Source organism: Sorex araneus, chromosome 5 (genome assembly GCF_027595985.1).
Source record: "Sorex araneus isolate mSorAra2 chromosome 5, mSorAra2.pri, whole genome shotgun sequence".
Classification (NCBI taxonomy): Eukaryota; Metazoa; Chordata; class Mammalia; order Eulipotyphla; family Soricidae; genus Sorex; species Sorex araneus.
In genome coordinates this window covers 118,948,146-118,966,194 of record NC_073306.1, presented here as the reverse complement: position 1 = coordinate 118,966,194, position 18,049 = coordinate 118,948,146, and the positions used below count along the sequence as shown (strand labels likewise).

Genomic DNA, 18,049 nt, shown 5'->3' with positions numbered 1-18,049 from the left:
ATTACTCTGTTGTCAAATTGTTGAACTTTATTTGAAGTATTGTACTGCAGCTTTGTTCTGCTTCATGACTGTTTCTAGAGGAAAATATCATCACCTGATGTCTGTTAAATTCTGATCTGTTTGTTTGTTTTTTCAATTTGGGGGGGGCATTAATATTTATGGAACTGTTAATATTTTCCTTGTGCTGATAGTCTCATTTTCCAGTTCTGTCATTTTCCAGATAAGGAAGCTAAATCCATCGCAGGGAAACTGACTTGCCTAAGTGCATACAGAGCAGAAGCAGCGGCTAAACAAATAATCAAACTAAGGGCTCTGGTGGGGCTGGAGCGATAGCGCAGCGGTTGGGTGTTTGCCTTTCACGCAGCCGACCCAAGTTCGATTCCTCCACCCCTCTCGGAGAGCCCAGCAAGCTACTGAGAGTATCGAGTCCGTGCGGCAGCAACCTAACTGTACATATTGGATATGCCAAAAACAGTAACAATAAGTCTCTCAATGAGAGACGTTACTGGTGTCCACTCGAACAAATCGATGAGCAACGGGATGACAGTGACAGTGACAAGGGCTCTGGCTACCAGGCTGAGGCTTGTTTTACTCTGCACAAGTTCAGAGACATTGGTCTTGAGTGTTGCTACAATTTGAGTAACCTCTGAGTCTGTGGTTTTCAATCCCAAATCCATGGTCCTGTGCTAGTACACATTAGGTGTTAAAGAGGTCAAAAGCTATGTTATGGGACCACCTCATTCAGTTCTCCATGGATGCTATGAACACTTTGTATTTCCAAGTATTTGGAAACAGACATCTTTTTTTTTATATCAAGATGGTCAATGCTTCCAAGGAAAGGTCTGTGATTTGACTGCTTTGGAATCTTCATTGCATCCCAAACGCTTGGTTCAAACTGCTGGGGGCAGGAATTATAACCTAATACATCTAGGTTACTAGAGGTAGATGCTCAGTAAATGAAACTAATAAATTGCTCCAACTGAAAGAAATAAAGGACAAGAGAGCAGAAGAGAGAATATCCATCACAAATTAAACATGCACCACTCACGATGTGGAGAATTTTCTCCACATGCTCAAATCAATCCCCAGAAGTCCTTTTCGGCATTGTCCATTTTCACATTTCAAAGCAGGAAATTAAAGTTCAGAAAGGTCAGGCAATTTACACTGTCTTCACAAGTAAATAAATAGATTAGATACCTTACTGGTAGAGTACTACATACAGCCTTTTAGAATCCAATGTGATAAACAGAGAAATAAAGATGGAAAGGACGATTCTTAATGTTTTCCAGAGGGTAAACAATTTTCTCTTGAGACAACAATAAAATCAACCACATACACTGAGAAAATATAAGGCATGGGTTCATTTGTTCTGTGACAGTGTCAGGCTAGGAAAATAAAACAAAAATGGATTGTGAGCATTCCTCATACTAATAGAGATCTATTAGAGCAGAGAGATAGTTTAAGGGATACTTGGCTCCATCCTTGCATATGGCCAACTCCGGTTCAATCCTCAGCACTGCAAATGGTCCCCTGAGCATAGAGCCAGGAGTGGCCCCTGAATACCACTGGGGGAAACTCCGTCCCCTGCCACCAAGAGACCTAGTGTTACCAAATCCAGGCAATCTGGTCCTACTTTCCCTACACATTATCCATACCAGAGGGCAGAAGGGGAGACAATAAGATTAACTACAGGACTGACCTGGAGCAGGGAAAGGCCCAGGACTGAAAAATGCTTAGTAGCTGCAGGCTGGAGCGATAGCACAGCAGTAGGGCGTTCGCCTTTCGCACGGCTGACCCATGTTCGATTCCTCTGCCCCTCTCGGAGAGCCCGGCAAGCTACTGAGAGTATCGCGCCTGCACGGCAGAGTCTGGCAAGCTACCTGTGGCATGTTGGATATGCCAAAAACAGTAACAATAAGTCTCACAATGAGAGACGTTGCTGGAGCCCGCTTGAACAAATCGATGAGCAACAGGATGACAGTGATAGTGACAGCTGTACTAACTGTAAATGGTCCCCTACACAAACTAGGTCCTAACCTCTGGGATTTGTGTTACCCTACTTAGAAAAGGGTCCCTGCGGATGGAGTTAGGATTTTGAGATAGAAGATCTTACCCTGATGGGCTCTAAGTGTTTGCACTCACCAGTGTTCTTATAGAACAGGCAGAGGGCCATGTGACCCCCCTCCCCCACATTCACAGGGAAGCAGGGAGAATGAGGGTGAGGAGAGACTGCAGACACAGAAGCAGGGTGCCAGCCACCTTCTCTTCTCCAGGAGAATCAAGGAAGCCAGGAGTAGATCCTCCCCTCCTACTCTGGAGGGAATGTGGCACTGCACAGCTACATTTTGATCCAGTAAATCTGAATTCAGACTTTAAAGAGAATATTTCTCACAGTTGGAGGCAGGCAGCCATTTACTTTTGTGATACTTTGTGGTAAGAGCCACAGGAAATGACCTTGAGAGCTTGTTTGGAGACTCTAAGCAGGGGAACACAGCAACTTATATACCTTCAATGGTCTAGTCCATCTCTATCCAGGGTTGGCTGTCCTCTTGATGGAGCCACAGTTTTGGGAGGGACTCACACAGAGCAGCGAGGGAGGACGGGCACACTTGCCTCACTAGCCAGATCTGTTGAATCAACCCTGGTGATCAATGGTGTGACAAATGTTGCAGTCAGATGGCCCTCACATCCATCCACAGGAAATGAATACAGTTCCCCTGTGTGGCAACCCAAATTTCAGTTTGGATAGTTGTCACCTCCTTTTTTTTTCCTGGCATATTAAAGAAGGGTTTCTCAGAACATCCTAATATATGTTGAGTGTCTACTCCCACAGTGAACATGACAAGCTTTATATGCAATAGCTAATGGATTCTCATAATCCTTCTAGGTAGGTCCTAAGTTATTCCTATTTTATTTTTATTTTTTGGTCATTGGCTATACCTGGCAATGCTCAGAGGCTACTCCTGGCTTTGTGCTGAGGGGTTTGTCTCAGCAGGTCTCAGTTGATCATGAGGCGCAGGGGATCAGACCTCCTGCCCGCAAAGCATGTATGCCAGCCCACTGAGCTCTCTCTCTGCCCCTAATTTATTCCTCTTTTATAGGTGACTAAAATAAGTGTCAGAAGCAAAATGGGTTACACTCCTGATAGGTGATGAACCTAGGATTCTTACACAAGTCTGCTCAAATCTAACAGATTCTTGGTCTTTGTTTTTTTGGCTACACCTGGTGGTGCTGGGGTGCCCACACATGATGCCAGGGATCCAATCAGGGTTGGCTGCATGGAAGGCAAGGACCTTATCCCCTGTGCTTTCTCTTTAGCCCAGGAACCCACAGTTGTTAACATCTGCTCTATACTCCCATAAGCACTCTGGGTTAGGTCAGGGTTTTAATGCTCGTATAATCTGATAGCATTTCAGAACATTTATCTGAGAAATATTTATTACTTTATAAATATTTTATTTTTCACTGTCACTGTCATCCCGTTGTTCATCGATTTGTTCGAGCGGGCACCAGTAATGTCTCTCATTGTGAGACTTATTGTTACTGTTTTGGCATATCCGATACGCCACGGGTAGCTTGTCAGGCTCTGCCATGCAGGCGCGATACTCTTGGTAGCTTGCCAGGCTCTCCGAGAGGGGCGGAGGAATCGAACACAGGTTGGCTGCGTGAAAGGCAAACGCCCTACCGCTATTTTATTATTTATATTTATACAATTTTATTTTTATAAAGAGTTTCATGGGCCCCTTGAGGTACAGGGAGGCCCAACCAAGCCAGAGGTTCAGTGTGAGATCCTGGGGATACCATGCTGATCCAGTATAGAACTTTTACCCATCGAGTTGGGGGTGCTGCGGGTGGTGGTGGAGGTACAGCATGTATCTCCAGGACCAGACCTGCCAGGGTTGGGGGACCATGTGGTTCCTGGGCTCCAGTCTGAATCCACTGCATGAAAGACATATGCTTTAACTTACCTCTTGGCCACCGAGAGATCAAGGATCCTGGGCAGAAGAAATCAAACCTCAAGGAATTGAGCTACCACGGAAGTCTTAATTTTTCAGCCAAGAGAAGCAAATAACCATTCCAGAACACAGAAAGCTCAAGCTAAAAGGCTGTCAGAGGTGCTGGAGAAATAGCATAGGGGGTAGAACATTTACCTTGCTCACGGATGTATCAGGGTACCATCTCCAGCATCCCATACGGTTCACTGAGCAATTGCTATTTTGTTCAAACTCAAGAGGCTTTTGTTTTTGTTTGGTTTTTAAGCCACACCCAGCAATACTTTGGGCTTACTCCTGACTCTGTGCTCAGGAATCACTCCTGGCGGGCTCTGGGGACCATATGGGATTCTGGGAATGGAACCAGGGTTGGTTGAGTGTAAGTCAAGCGCTTTACCCTCTATTTCATTGCTCAGACCCCAGGCTCTTCATTTTATAGACAAGGAAACTGTATCTGATAATGGGGAGGGTCTCCCCCCTCCACACCCCACCACCACTATACAGAAGTTGGAAGTAGGCAAGCTAGAATTAAATCCACATCTCATTTAAAATTCAGGGTTTATTCTACTGCTTATCACATTGCACAAAGCCATGTGTGTTTCTCGGGTTGCTAAACAAAATCTGGGAACTTGCATGATGCCAAAAAAAGGATCCCAAACTGTTTCAAACAGTAGTGCCCCGGAGTCTTAGTTCTCTCCTGGGATACTCTACAGGGCTGAAGCCTCTGAGAATGTCTAGGAAATGAAGAAAGGAAAGCATCTACATTGAGATGGCCCAAAGAGACCAGAATTGTTTGACATATTAAATGATAAGGAACAGCAAAAATCTCATTAATTCCTAGAATAACCATTTGTCATCTTCAATGACTTGGAACAACAAAAATCTCATTAATTCCTAGAATAAAAGAGTTTGTAGGACTCTTGGGAGTGGCAACGTTGGACAAATAAATGAAAGTACCTTATACAAACATCAGGGAACTGGCGAAGGAAACTCAATTTCGTTAATAATGGTAAAGGCTGAGCGTTCATCCTTACATACACCCACTCAACGTACACAGAGTCCCCTGCTGGTTCTTGCCTTCTTGCTTAATAAGGTAGCTTGGAAATGGCTTTAAAGCGCTCCCCAACGACTTATCACACAATATATGCTCAATAAATGCTGTTACTGAAACACCACCCGCTAAGAGACAGTAACAGCCAGCCACTGTCCTTACGACACGTTGATCTCCACTTCTGAGACTATATATCCCAAGATGCTCTTTGCCTGGGGTCCGAAACCCACTGCATTCTGGGATTTGTAGTCCGGAAGTGAGTGACTGCTCGCTCAGCGCGCAGGCGCGGCGACGCGGATTCCCGGAAGAACCGGCAGAATCGCCCAGGATGACCGGGTGGTGGTGGCTGCTGCTGCTGTGGCAGCGCTGACAGGACACGCGCTCTATGCCTTTCCGGCTGCTCGCCCCGCTCGGCCTTCTGTGCGCGCTGTTGCCCCTGCACCATGGTGCGCCGGGCCCGGACGGCACCGCGCCCGACCCCGCCCACTACAGGTGAAGGGGGCCAGGCTCCCAGCCGTTCCAGGGTTGGGGAACGGGGCGCTCAGACCCAGACCCTTCCCGTTCCCTCGCCCAGAGCCCCCACCCGACCCTCTCGGACCCCGCCACTGGGCTCGCGCCAGGGGCTGATTCCCACTCTCCGCCCTCTGTCTCGCCCCTTCCCCTGCGTGGTTTCCCCTTTATGCCCCCCTGCCTTATTTCTCCTACCCCGCACCAGGGAGCGTGTCAAGGCCATGTTCTACCACGCCTACGACAGCTACCTGGAGAATGCCTTTCCCTACGACGAGCTGCGACCTCTCACCTGTGACGGGCATGACACCTGGGGCAGGTAGTGCGAGCGGAGGAACAAGGGGGCGGCCGGGGTCTGGCTGTCTGGTCCTAGGCGGGCGGGTCGGCTATGGTTGTTGGCGTCAAGGTCTCACCAGCTCCGAGCCAGGGCGAGGGCACATTGCTCTGCACCCCACACACCCCAACACACACACAGACACATACACACACCCCACACACCCCAACACACACACACGCGCGCGCGCGCGCACACACGCACACGCAGAGCACATGCACTCACTTTCCCACTCCGATTCAGGCCTGCACCGCCAGGAACCACTCCTGGAAAATCGGATCCCACTTTGGGTATCCACCAAAAGGTGGATGGACCTCTGCGCTCTGGTCACAGCAGTAACAGGCACCAGCTGTGGGGACCCGGGCAGATCACTGGAGTCCTGGGATATCCACGGCTCTACTCTTTCGTGTTTTTTATTTTAAAAACTTTTTTTGGGGGGTGGGGTGGGGTGCATACCCAGAGATACTTAGGTCTTAACTCCTGGTGTGCTTGGGGGACCATATGGGCGTCCAGGATCTAACCAGGGCCCACCAGGTGCGGGCAAACGCCCCACTATACTGTCTCTCCGGTCTCCAACCCTTTGTGTTTTACCTTTGTGGTCTATGAAGGTAAAACTAACTGGCCATGGAGGGAACAGAACTCTCGACCATAAAGGTACAGAACCTTTGTGGTTAGTGTAGTGAAACACACCATCCCCTCTCTTCACATCACAGACTGCTTCCTGAGATCTTGGGGCCCAGAGTGGCCTCCCTAGCTCCTCGCCTTCCACAGCACTCTTACAAGTCCACCCTCGTATCTCCCAGGAACCCTGCATTTCTCATTCTCTGATACTGTCACTTCCCGCCTCGTTACTAGTTTGTCTTTCTCACTTGCACTAGAATATAAAGCTTGTGAGAAGTGGAATTCTCAGTCTTATTCCTTGCTGAGTGAAGAAGCATTGCTTTTAGCGAAGCTGACATTGATCTCTGTGCTGCTAAGCATTTCACTTGTGTCATTGCTTTTTAATTCTCTTTAACACTCCTAGGAGTGAAGTGCTGTTATCTCTGTTCTACAAATGAGCATGCTAAGTACAGGAGAAATTAAGTGAATTCAACAATATTTGTACCTATTTTTCCGCCCTCTTGAAAGCAGTACAAGCAAATGGCAGTTCAAGCAGTACAAAATCATTAAAGTAACTAGCTCCCTTACCCTTGAATTCAACCACTCTTTATTGTCTGTCTTGTAGTCAAATATTTATTTTATACTTTTATGAGGATATATATGTATATATTTACATATATATATGGGTACATCTTTTAAAATGAACCTTTTATTCTTAAAAAATTCTTTAGTTTTTGGGGCCACATCCAGAGATGCTCAGGGTCTACTCCTAGCTCTGCACTCAGGAATCACTCCTGGAAATGCTTAGGGGACCATTTGGGATTGAACCCGGTCTGCCATGTGCAAAGCAAGTCCCTACTTGCCGTACTATCTCACCAGCCCATAAAGTGAACTTTTTAAAGTTTATACTAACATACAAGAAAATATCTCATTTGGAATGTATGGTAACCACTGGCACAATTAAAAGTTTAGAGTGCTAGAAAAGGCATGGAACATTTCTAGCACCCTAAAGAGTTTCCTTTTTTCCCTTTATAAGTAATCCCCGAACCACCATTGGCCTGAACAACTGCCCATCTGCTCTCTGCCTTCTTGTCTCTTTTTAAAAATGTACACAGATGCATACTACACTCTCTGTCTGTGCCTTGTCTTTTCCACTTTACAGTGTAGTTTGAATGTCCTAACATTGATAGGACTTATCATTGATAAGTCTTTTGACAACTTAGTTTCACCTTGTTTTAAGATACTGCAGTTTAGTTCATCTTTCTGCAACTGGAGCACATTTGTTTGCTTGCTTCTCTTTTCCTTCTTTTTTCATTTTTGCCTTTTGCTTTTTGAACAACACAACTGTGAGTATTTTCAAATCACAAAGCTCCATGCACTGAGGTAAATTCTGCCATATGAAAAAAATCTGTACCCTTAGAGTCTTTTACTGTCTCCCTATGGCAGAGGATTCCAGAGTTGAGATGATGTCTTCACCTATTATAGAGCTGCTCTTGGGAGCGCAGTCCATTCTCCCAGGTGCATTGGTGCCCAGCCATTCTCATGGTGGTGTCTTTATTTCTGGACATGGGATGGGCAGAGGGACGGGCTGGAGCTATCATACAGTGGGGAGGATGTTTGCCTTGCATGCAGTGGACCCAGGTTTGAACCCTGGCATCCCATATGGTCCCCCAAGCACTGCCAGGGGTAATTCTTTTTTTTTTTTTTTTTTTGGATCACACTTGGCGATGCTCAAGGGTTACTCCTGGCTCTGTACTCAGAAATTACTCCTGGCAGTGTTGGGGGGACCATATGGGATGCCAGGGATTGAACTCTGGTTGTCTGCTTGAAAGGCAAACGCCCTCCCTACCGTGCTATTGCTCCGGTCCCGGGGTAATTCTTGAATGCAGAGCCAGGAGTAACCCTTGAGCATTGCCGGATATGATCCCCCCAAAAAAACAAAACAAAACAAAATAGAAGTTTTGTGGCAATCTGGTCTGGGGCAATCTTAGTATCTGCTGTTTGATTTTCTTACTAAACAGCTGGTATTTCTGTCCTTTACAGTTTTTCTCTGACTCTAATTGATGCTCTGGACACCTTGCTGGTAAGTGTCTTGTCTATTTCTTTTCCCCTTATCATAATATAACCTTCACCCCTATACTGCTCTCCCTGGTCCTATTGTTAGTATGCACATGACTGTGATGAGTGCTAGAGAGATAATTTAGATTGTTTTGCTTAATGTTAATGTGTAGATACTTGTTCATCAAATATTTATTGAGAGTCAGTTGTTAGGTGTATACCAAACACAGTTTTAAGTCCTGGAGAGATAATGATAAATGAGTTCATGAAAGCATTAAAACAATCTTCCTATTAATTTTTATTTTGGGCTTTTTGTGTTCTTGGGTTACCCCTGGTGGGTTGCTTGGAGGCTGCCCCTGGTGGTGCTGAGAGGTTCATGCCGTGCCAGGCATTGTACCTGGGGCTCCTTGCATGCAAAACATGAGGTCTAGTTTTTGAGCCATCTCCTTGGTCCCGGGTGAGCTTAAAAAGACATGACCCCTGTTTTCTTGGAGCCTGTGATTTTAGGGAGGGATGCAAAAAATTGGAATAAAGGACTCCAGATTAAGTTCTGGGCTCTGTAGTAAAAAAAAAAACACAGGTTCTGTGAGTGGACTGAGGAGGTTACTCCCAAGGGAGGGATATGACACTTATTTGGAATTGGAAGTAGAAGCCAGTGGTGCTGAGGGAAAAGTGTGGGGTGGGGGTGTGAGGGGGGGGGAGTGTTCCAGGCAGAGGGGAGCAGCCTGTGCAGAGGATTCATGGCGGGGCAGAGTGTGGCAAGTGTAGTAAAATAAAGGAAGTCCATTATGTCTGGCATATGAAAAAGGAAAAAAGAAGATGCAGAAGGGAAACTGGAGCGATATATGGGGACCAGATGCTGCCAGGCCTTGTTCACTATGTTAAGGATTTTGATCCTTAAATTTGGGAATAGTTAAAACACACTGAAATATCTTAAACAGAGGGCAGGAATGCTGTGCTTTCTGATCTAAGATCAGTGGCCGCTGCAGTGTGGGGTAAGATTCATGTTCTCATGCAACAAACATCTGTTGAGTAATTGCTTCCTGGGCTGCCCTTCACTCCCTGGGGGAACACAGGAGAGAATGGGGCCTCGTCAGCAGAGATCTCTTCAGAAGAGAGAAATAGATAGATACCCTGAGATTTGTGTGGATAGACTTATTGGAGGTTTTGTTTGTTTATTTGTTTTTAAGGAAGAATAGATTCATTTGAGTTGGTGGAATGAATGATTCCCTAGAGAAGGTGCTAATTGATCAATTGTTGGAGTCAACCACAAGTGTATATGGGGCGGAGAGTAGGTAAGATAGAGAAGGGACCAGTATGACAGTCATAGCTGGAAATGATCACGCTGGACAAGAATTGAGTGTTGAAAGTAGGTGAAGGGATATATCTGATAACTTTTCAGTATCTGTTTTGCAAACCACAGCCCAAACTGGGAGGGGGGGAGGGAGAGGGATCAAACCAGGGTCTGCCAAAATTGGGGGAAGGGAAGGGGAGGGAGGAGAGGAAAGAGGAAAGGGGAGGGGGACAGGGAAGAAAAGTGCCCTGCCATAAAGCCAGGCTGGGGGTAGGGTGGGGGGTGATGGGAGGGAAAGTAGGGGCACTGGTACTGGGAAATGAGTGCGTTGGTGGAGGGATGGGTATTGGAACACTGTATGACTGAAACCTAATCATGAGCAGCTTTGTAAGGGTCTATCTCACAATGATTCAATAAGAAAAAATCCTTTAAAAAGAGAGAGAGGGGATGCTAATTGAGGGTAGGTTTCGTTGGGAGATGGGAAGACATGATTTCTGGCAGAGGGAACTGCATGTTTGAAGGCAGGAAATCCTGGAATAGTGGGTCGTGTTTTAGTGTAGTACATGAGGATAGCGACAACCTTACTGTCTGCCGTGTCCTCCTTTGCTTCCAGATTTTGGGGAATGTCTCAGAATTCCAAAGAGTAGTTGAAGTGCTCCAAGACAATGTGGACTTTGATATTGATGTGAATGCTTCTGTGTTTGAAACCAACATCCGAGGTAAGGGCTGCCTTAGAAGGTTTTTGGAAGAAAACTGTGGAGTTGTTTTTTTTTTTTTTTTTTTTGGTCTATCAACCAGGAGTTAAGAAATAGGTATCTTAAGGGCTGAGCCAGCAGTTGTGCCAAATCATTGACTGAGCTCTCTTCTCATAAAGAAGTCTCAAGGAGAGAGGTGAGAGGTCTTGTGACCCTACCTCAATTTCAGACACATGATTGAGCGGAGGATGGAGAAAAGACTGGGAAGAAATATGCCAGAACTACTTACCTTTATAACATGTATTTGGTACTAGGTATACAGCCATGAATAAGAAAGATGTGCACCCACCTTCTTGGAGCATATTGGCTAGGAGACCTTCCCAATGGAGCTTTCTGCCAGGAGAGAGACGTTTTATAGGGGCTGGAGACATAGTACAGCGGGTAAGGCGCTTGCCTTGCATGCACCTAACCGAGGTTTGATTCCTGGCCCCACGTATGGTCCCTCACATCCACCAAAAATTATCCCTGAGCTCAGAGCCAGGAGTAAGCCCAGAGCACCACTGGGTGTGACCCCAAAACAAACAAAAGAATTGTTTCATATTTATGATTTTGGTACAACAGCTATTAGTCACATTTAGCTATTGACCATTTGAAATGTGTGCAATTAAAGGACTGAACTTTTTATTTCGTTAAATTATAGTGAGTTTAAATTTAAACAGTGACTAAATGGTTTAAAGTTAAATAGATTTGAAATGTGAGTAATGATTACTGTAGTATAGCAAGTCAAGGGAGTTAGTTTCCAAGCCTTGATGCCCATAAAACCACTTAGAACCCTTAAGATGTTAAATATCGGGGCTGGAGCGATAGCATAGTGGGTAGGGCGTTTGCCTTGCACGCGGCCAACCCAGGTTCGAATCCCAGCATCCCTGAGCACCGCCAGGAGTAATTCCTGAGTGCAAAGCCAGGAGTAACCCCTGTGCATTGCCAGGTGTGACCCAAAAAGCAAAAAAACAAAACAAAACAAAACAAAAAATAGATGTTAAATATCTTGGTTCCTCTCGAAACCTAGTGAGTTGGCTTATCTGGGCTGCATCCTAGAATCAGTACTTTTGGTAGGTTTCCAATGATTCTGCAGACACTGCTACAACCCTACGTGCAGTAAGCCTCTATCAAGACCACAAGTCATTTACCAGCTGTCCCATCTGGTTGTCCTTCACCCTTATTTTGCTCATCTTTATTGTATATGTTTTTCTGCAATAGAAAATTCATATTACAGAGAAGTCGCATATTTTTTAAGAAATGATGGGAGGACAGTGTGATAGTACAGTGGTATGGCACTTGCCTTGCATGCAGCTGACTTGACCTTTTAGAAGAACATCGTGGTATCAAATCCTAGTGTAGGAATCAGACCTGAATTTGAGACCAAGCTTACTGCTGGGTCGAAACTTCTGAGCCCAACTGATCATCTATCAATTAATATGGATCCTTCACCTTTATTTCTCATGTAAATATAATACTTTCCACTTTTTTGGTTGGCCCATTATATCTTTTTTATACCCTTTTACTTTTAGTATTTCTGCATTTTATGATTATATATTTCTTCTCTAAATTATGCATGATTTTTTGTCTTCATTTATTTATTTACTTATTTTTTAATTTTATTTTTATAAAGTTGTTCACAAAAGTTCATTACAGATAATATTCAAACACTAATCCCACAACCGTGCACCTTCCCACCACCATAAGAGGAAAGTGTGTGAAGATTGTTGTATTTCATCCCGGAGCCATTTAAGCCCCTGTATGAGAGATTACAAACATATGTGTTAAACCCAAACAAATGTGTATACTTTTATTTCATCAGTTGGCTAGAGTATAAGAGGTGCTGCCGCATGCTCCAGGACATTCTATGTTGCTCTCTTTCGGGAGCTTTATTTCATAGTCTCTGGATCTTGTCCATTGATGAGATTATATGGCTCCAGGGTCAGTTTGTGGATGTGGCTGCCAAGCTACTGGAAAAGTGGGGAGCCGGGGGAAGGAGGTCCAGTCCCGTTCCAAGTAAGCTTGGAGATCTCAGTCACGGGTTCTGTATACCTGGGTTTTTCTGCAGGTTCTCTGTAGGTGAGACTCATCTGAGCCTGTGGAAAGCGGCCTTGATGTATGATTTTTCATTCATTCTAGCAATCTTTCTTTTAGAGTTGACCCACTTAGAGTAATTGCAAATATATTTATATTAGTCTTTATTGTATTGTGCTATTTTTCCCATCTTCTACCTGTTTTTTTTTTGGGGGGGGGTGGAGGGGAAGGGGAAGGGGCCACACCTGGCTCAGGGCTTACTCCTGGCTCTGCTCAGGGATCATTGCAGTGGGCTCATGTGATCATATGGGCACCAGGGAGTCAGCCCTGAGTTGGCTGTGTGCCAGGCAAATGTTTTCATGCCTTCTGTAGATTTTTTTCCCTTTCATTTTCTGACTAGATTTTTTTTCTTTTCTCAGTGCTCAGGCTCTGTGCTCAGGAGTGACTCCTGGGGGTTCTTAGTAAGGTGCCCATAGGCAGTGCTGGGGATCAAACCTGCTCAGCTGTGTGCAAGTCAAACACCTTACCCCCATACTCTCTCCGGATGGCTGATCTAGAAATTGTGCATGACTTCTAAACATATCATAGGAAATTCACAAATGTAATTTGACAGAGTCTAAAGTTATTGAAAATTTTAATTTTCCTCTGAACAATATAAAATCTGATCTATGGTTTTCCCCAACAGTGTGCTGTAGTTATGAAATTTAGTTCTCTTTTGTTTTATATGTTATTGTTTCAAATTTATTCAAGTTTTTTGCTTGTTTCTTTTTGGTTTGTTTTGGGGCCAGATCCAGCAGTGCTCAGGGCTTACTCCTGACTTTATGCTCAGGAATTTCTCCTAGCAGTGCTCAGGGGACAATATGGGATGCCAGGGATTGAACCTGGGTCAGCCACGTGCAAGGCAAACATCCTATTGACTGTACTATCCCTCTGGCCCTTAGATTTCTTCAAATTTACCACTTTTTCTTCTTATGTGGCAGACCTTGGGTCTGTGATCCTTTCCCTGTCTCCAAAGTACTTCCTTTAGAAGGACCTTCAGTGCAGCTGTGCTCTTGGGAAACTTTCTCAGCTTCTGTTTGTAGAAACCTGTCTTTATCTCACTGAGTTTGACAAGGAATAATCTTGCCAGAGCCAGGGAGATAGCTCAAAGGGCTGAAGCCCTGCATGGTCCCCACTCTAGTTTCTTTTTTGCCTGGGGAGAGAGTGGGGAAAGTGGGCACACCCGGTGATGCTCAGGGGTTACTCCTGGCTCAGCATTCAGGGACCACTCCTGGTGTTGCACAGGGGACCATATAGGGTTCCAGGGGTGGAACCCAGGTCAGCTGCATGCAGAGCCAGGAGTAACCCCTGAGCATCACTGGGTATGACCCCAAAACCAAACCAAAACAAAACAGAAAGAGCTTTAGAGCCAGAAGACCTGGCCCTGCCGCCGCCGAGAGCCTCAATATCTAAGAGGGACTGCAGTTGCCTGGTGCTGGGTCTGCCACAGACCTGAAGGCTCGTGATGGCTCTCGCTTCTGTAACTCACCAGGAGGGGGGGAGTGTTCTAAGCTCGACACTGTCCCAGTGTGTGAGGCTCAGGGACCCTTCTTTCCCCAGAAGACCCAAGGCCCTTCCCATCGATCTGTCCGAGCGCGGGATCAGGTAGGATGTGCACACGAGAGATCCCCCTCCAAGCCTGACTCTCCTCTCTGTGTGTGCTGCTCTAGTGGTGGGGGGACTGCTGTCGGCTCACCTGCTCTCAAAGAAGGCGGGCGTGGAGGTGGAGGCCGGGTGGCCCTGCTCGGGACCGCTCCTGAGGATGGCCGAGGAGGCGGCCCGAAAACTCCTGCCAGGTAACGCCCGCACGAGGTGGAGGAGGGAGGCAATCGGGAGGTTCCGCTTCTCTTACTGGGGAGAGGGATGCCAGCACTCACTTCATTCCTGATGTCTCTCCCCCAGACACTTGGCATTCTGACTGCCATGCGCCCGGAACGAGATCAAAAGAGCCTGGGGCATTTTGAGGGTTTGCCCGGGCACTGGCCCTGAAGGGATGAGCTGATAACTCTGTTTGTGGCAGTGAAGGACAAAGGAGTAAAGGCGGGACGTGCAGCTAAAGGGCAGTCTGCGGGGTAGAAGGCCTCGGTCCTGTTCGAGCGCGAGTCCTTTCACTCACGCCCAGAGCTGCTGGGATGAAAGGGTCCTGAGAACAGGAACCCTTCTCCTGAGGTTGTAGGCTCAGCACTGCTGGCCCCTGGCTTGCCGGAGCCAGGCTTCCCTTTTCGGGTCCCTGCGTACCCAACAGGGACCCTCATTCTGGCCTCCCCGCCACTGTGGGCTACACTGAAGATGAAGCCAGGAAGGAGAAAGTGCTTGGGGAGCCTCAGGAAGCGCTGAAGTGAGAGGGACTTGTCTGGAAGCTGTGTCCAGGGCTGGAGGCCAAGCTTGGGGTGTTTGTCTGGTGTGGGGGGGGGGGGAGAGGGCAGCATCAGCTGGACACTGTGTTCTCTTTGGGGTGTGGTCAAAGCCCTCAGGGCTGTTTCCACCCTAGCTTGCTGTGGTCAGCTCCGCCCACCCTCCCTCTCTCCCCCCCCCCCCCAATCCCCAGGCCTCCCAAAGCTCCCACTCTCTGTGTCTCTCCTTGGGGCCGAGCCTGAGGGCAGGAGCAGTCTGGGTTCACAGCAAGTGGACCGTGTTTCTCCTCGCTGCACAGCCACTTGTGCAGTTCATTCCCATAGGAAGTTGCCTGCTGGCCTCCCCACCTCTTTTTCTTTTTCCTTCTTTCTTTTTTTCTTTTTGGCACTATTGGGGATCAAACCCAGGCCCTCATTTGGACAAAGCATGTGCTCTACTGCTAGCCTCTATCCCTGTCCCCTCAGTGCCCACGCCTCCCATTTTGGATCATTTAAGGAGCTTGCATCTTAGGACACATGCACGTTAAATGCCCACTGGAGCAATCACCCGCATCTCTACCATTCTGGTCAAGAAAGCAGATTTTGTCATGCCCCTTCTTTCCTGAAATAGTCTCTCGCAGCCTTTTCAGTTGGGAATTATATTCTCCTTACTTGTCACCTCGTGGCTGCCACATAACAAGTTTGTCATCTCCAGCAGCGTTACTAGACCTCTGCCGTTGTCTGTTTTTGCTTGGGGGCCGATACCTGGCTGGCCATGGCCAGAAGCTCTTCCGGTTTGCTGCTTGGGGTCGTGTCTCGCATTGTTTGGGGGCACCTTGCAGGACCCGGAACTAAACCCAGGTCTCCTGCCTGCAAAGCCTGTGCTCCAGCCCTTCGGGCCATCTCCCTGGCCTGGAAGTTTTGGCAGCTTTGTCCACAAGTTGGTGCCACATACGGGTCTCCCTGGGATTGTTCAACTTTAGGCTGGGCGGAAATCTCTGCCTCCAACTGGCTGGCACTGAGGGCAGAGGGTGGGGTGTGGGGTGCTTCCCTTGGCAGGGTAAAGGAAGTGAGTGCCTCACCACTGCTTCCAGCCCAGCTCTCTTTGGCGCTCTCTGTGCCCATTTGAGGTACTTCTTTCCAGGCGTGACTTTTCCTACTGTAAATTGGAAAACATCAGCCATTTGGTGGCTCATCTGCTTTCTTATATCATTATTGTTGTAGGGTTTTTCCCCCTTTATTTTTTGGTCACACCCAGCAGTGTTCAGGGCTGCCCACTCCTGCACTGGCTCAGTGATCACTCCCAATGGTGCCCTAGGCACCTAGCAGTGTCCAAGAGCAAGCCTGGGCCCCCTTCATGCAAAGCATGCAACTGCCTAGTGAACTGTCTCTCCGGCCTGTGTGGTCGTTTGAAATACTTTAGCTCCCACACTGTACTTAAGGCACCAAATTTGAGATTGGCTTCCAGGGGAGCCAAGGAATTGGTGAGGCCTGCAGATGAGTTTTGTCACCACGGTGTTATAGAAACTGTATGAATCGGGCCGGGATATAGCTCGGCAGTAGAGTACTTGCCTTGCCTGTGTGAGGCCCTAATTTCAGTCCCCAGCACCACTAAAATGCTTTAGTTCATCTATTTTATTAGAAGTAAATAAAAGCAAAGGAAAACAAGAAAAATACTCCTAGGTCTGAGTGGCTTCAAATGGGGCTGCACTTCAGTGGCCACAAGCACCGCCCCTGCATTGGCCTAATCCCACCTGCCTTAGACGGTCACCTGCCTGCCTCCCCGCCCTGACGAAGTGCGGAGAAACACATGAGCTGCTGCAGTGAGAGAGTGTGTGTGGTGGGTGGGCGCGGGGACGCGTGCAGGGCCAGACCCCAGGGCTCATGCAGAGCAGCGTGTGACACTAACCCCTCTCTCGTTGGGGCATCACCTTTGCTCTGACTGAGCCTCTAGCAGACACTCAGGAGATGAGGCCATAGACTGCTTCCTGGCTTAGGCCTCCCCACCTCCCCGGTCTGCCTGGGGTCCTCATTTTGCCCTGGTGCAGCCTTTCAGACCCCCACGGGTATGCCATATGGAACGGTGAACCTGCTTCACGGCGTGAACCCAGGCGAGACCCCTGTCACCTGTACCGCCGGGATCGGAACCTTCATTGTGGAATTTGCCACCCTCAGCAGCCTCACCGGTGACCCCGTGTTTGAAGACGTAGCCAGAGCGGCGCTGACACGCCTCTGGGAGAGCCGGTCGGACATCGGGCTGGTAAGGTGACTGCCACCCTTCCGGCCACTGTGGGCCCCTGTCCTTGTGGCTCAGTGCCCAGTAGCACGCTGCAGCCCTGCCAAGGGAAACTCAGGGTGACATCCGGGATGGCGTAGGACTTAGGCACTGGATGCTGAAAGGAAATCGAGCCTCTAAATCAAGTTTTTGGCCCAGAGAGCAGGAGGGAACATTCTCCGGCAGGCAGAGGGGCTGTCTTAAGCTTTGACTCGTTGAATATCTCAGAATCCTAGGAGTAGATCTTATGTGCCCGCAACTTATTGACACCCCAAGATCAGCAGTCTAACTAGGACCTCTTTTTTTTTTTTTTCTAAATGGTTGGCTTGGGCTTCTGATAATACCTGTTCTGAGATCTGGTGCATGAAAAAAGTGATTTTTGGCCAATTAAGTTTGGGGAACACTTCAAAGATTGTCTTTTTTATTGGTGGTGGTGGCAGGAGGTGGGGGATTATAATGAACATGAACAGAACAAGTTAAAGATTAATGAAATTCTATGATAAATCTCTAATTTTGCTTAACTCACCATTTCCCAAATCTGTTTGACCCCAGATATTCCCTTTCCTCTCCAATACCTGTTGACTCATGGAAATTTCACACTTCGGACCAGATAACCTTTCAGGGTGTTTTCAGTTCCTAAACTGGATAATCCAAGGAAACTAACTGTAGTTGTGCCAGAGCTGCCCAGGAAATAGCACCAGATTTAGTCAGAACTGGGTTTGAGTTCCTTGGCCTTGCTACCTCAAAACTGCGTGACTCTGGGCAAGTTACTCAAACTTTCTGGTCCTCAGTGACTTC

The 18,049-nt window shown here is 47.3% G+C and overlaps 1 protein-coding gene across 2 annotated transcripts in view; it reads left to right on the top strand.

Annotated features, from left to right (window-relative positions):
• The first annotated feature begins 5,336 nt into the window (after positions 1–5,336).
• Positions 5,337–18,049, top strand: part of EDEM2 (ER degradation enhancing alpha-mannosidase like protein 2) — a 30,044-nt gene continuing 17,331 nt past the window's right edge. The window contains exons 1-6 of one of the 2 annotated variants that reach the window (XM_004612543.3): positions 5,337–5,535; positions 5,759–5,869; positions 8,528–8,567; positions 10,450–10,555; positions 14,314–14,439; positions 17,025–17,236. In XM_004612543.3, the coding sequence (XP_004612600.1) occupies positions 5,429–5,535; positions 5,759–5,869; positions 8,528–8,567; positions 10,450–10,555; positions 14,314–14,439; positions 17,025–17,236 (702 nt within the window). In that variant the 5' untranslated portion in view covers positions 5,337–5,428. Of the gene's footprint in view, positions 5,536–5,758; positions 5,870–8,527; positions 8,568–10,449; positions 10,556–10,845; positions 10,973–14,313; positions 14,440–17,024; positions 17,237–18,049 lie in introns of those variants that run through there. The other variant, XM_055139000.1, reaches the window with a different exon arrangement.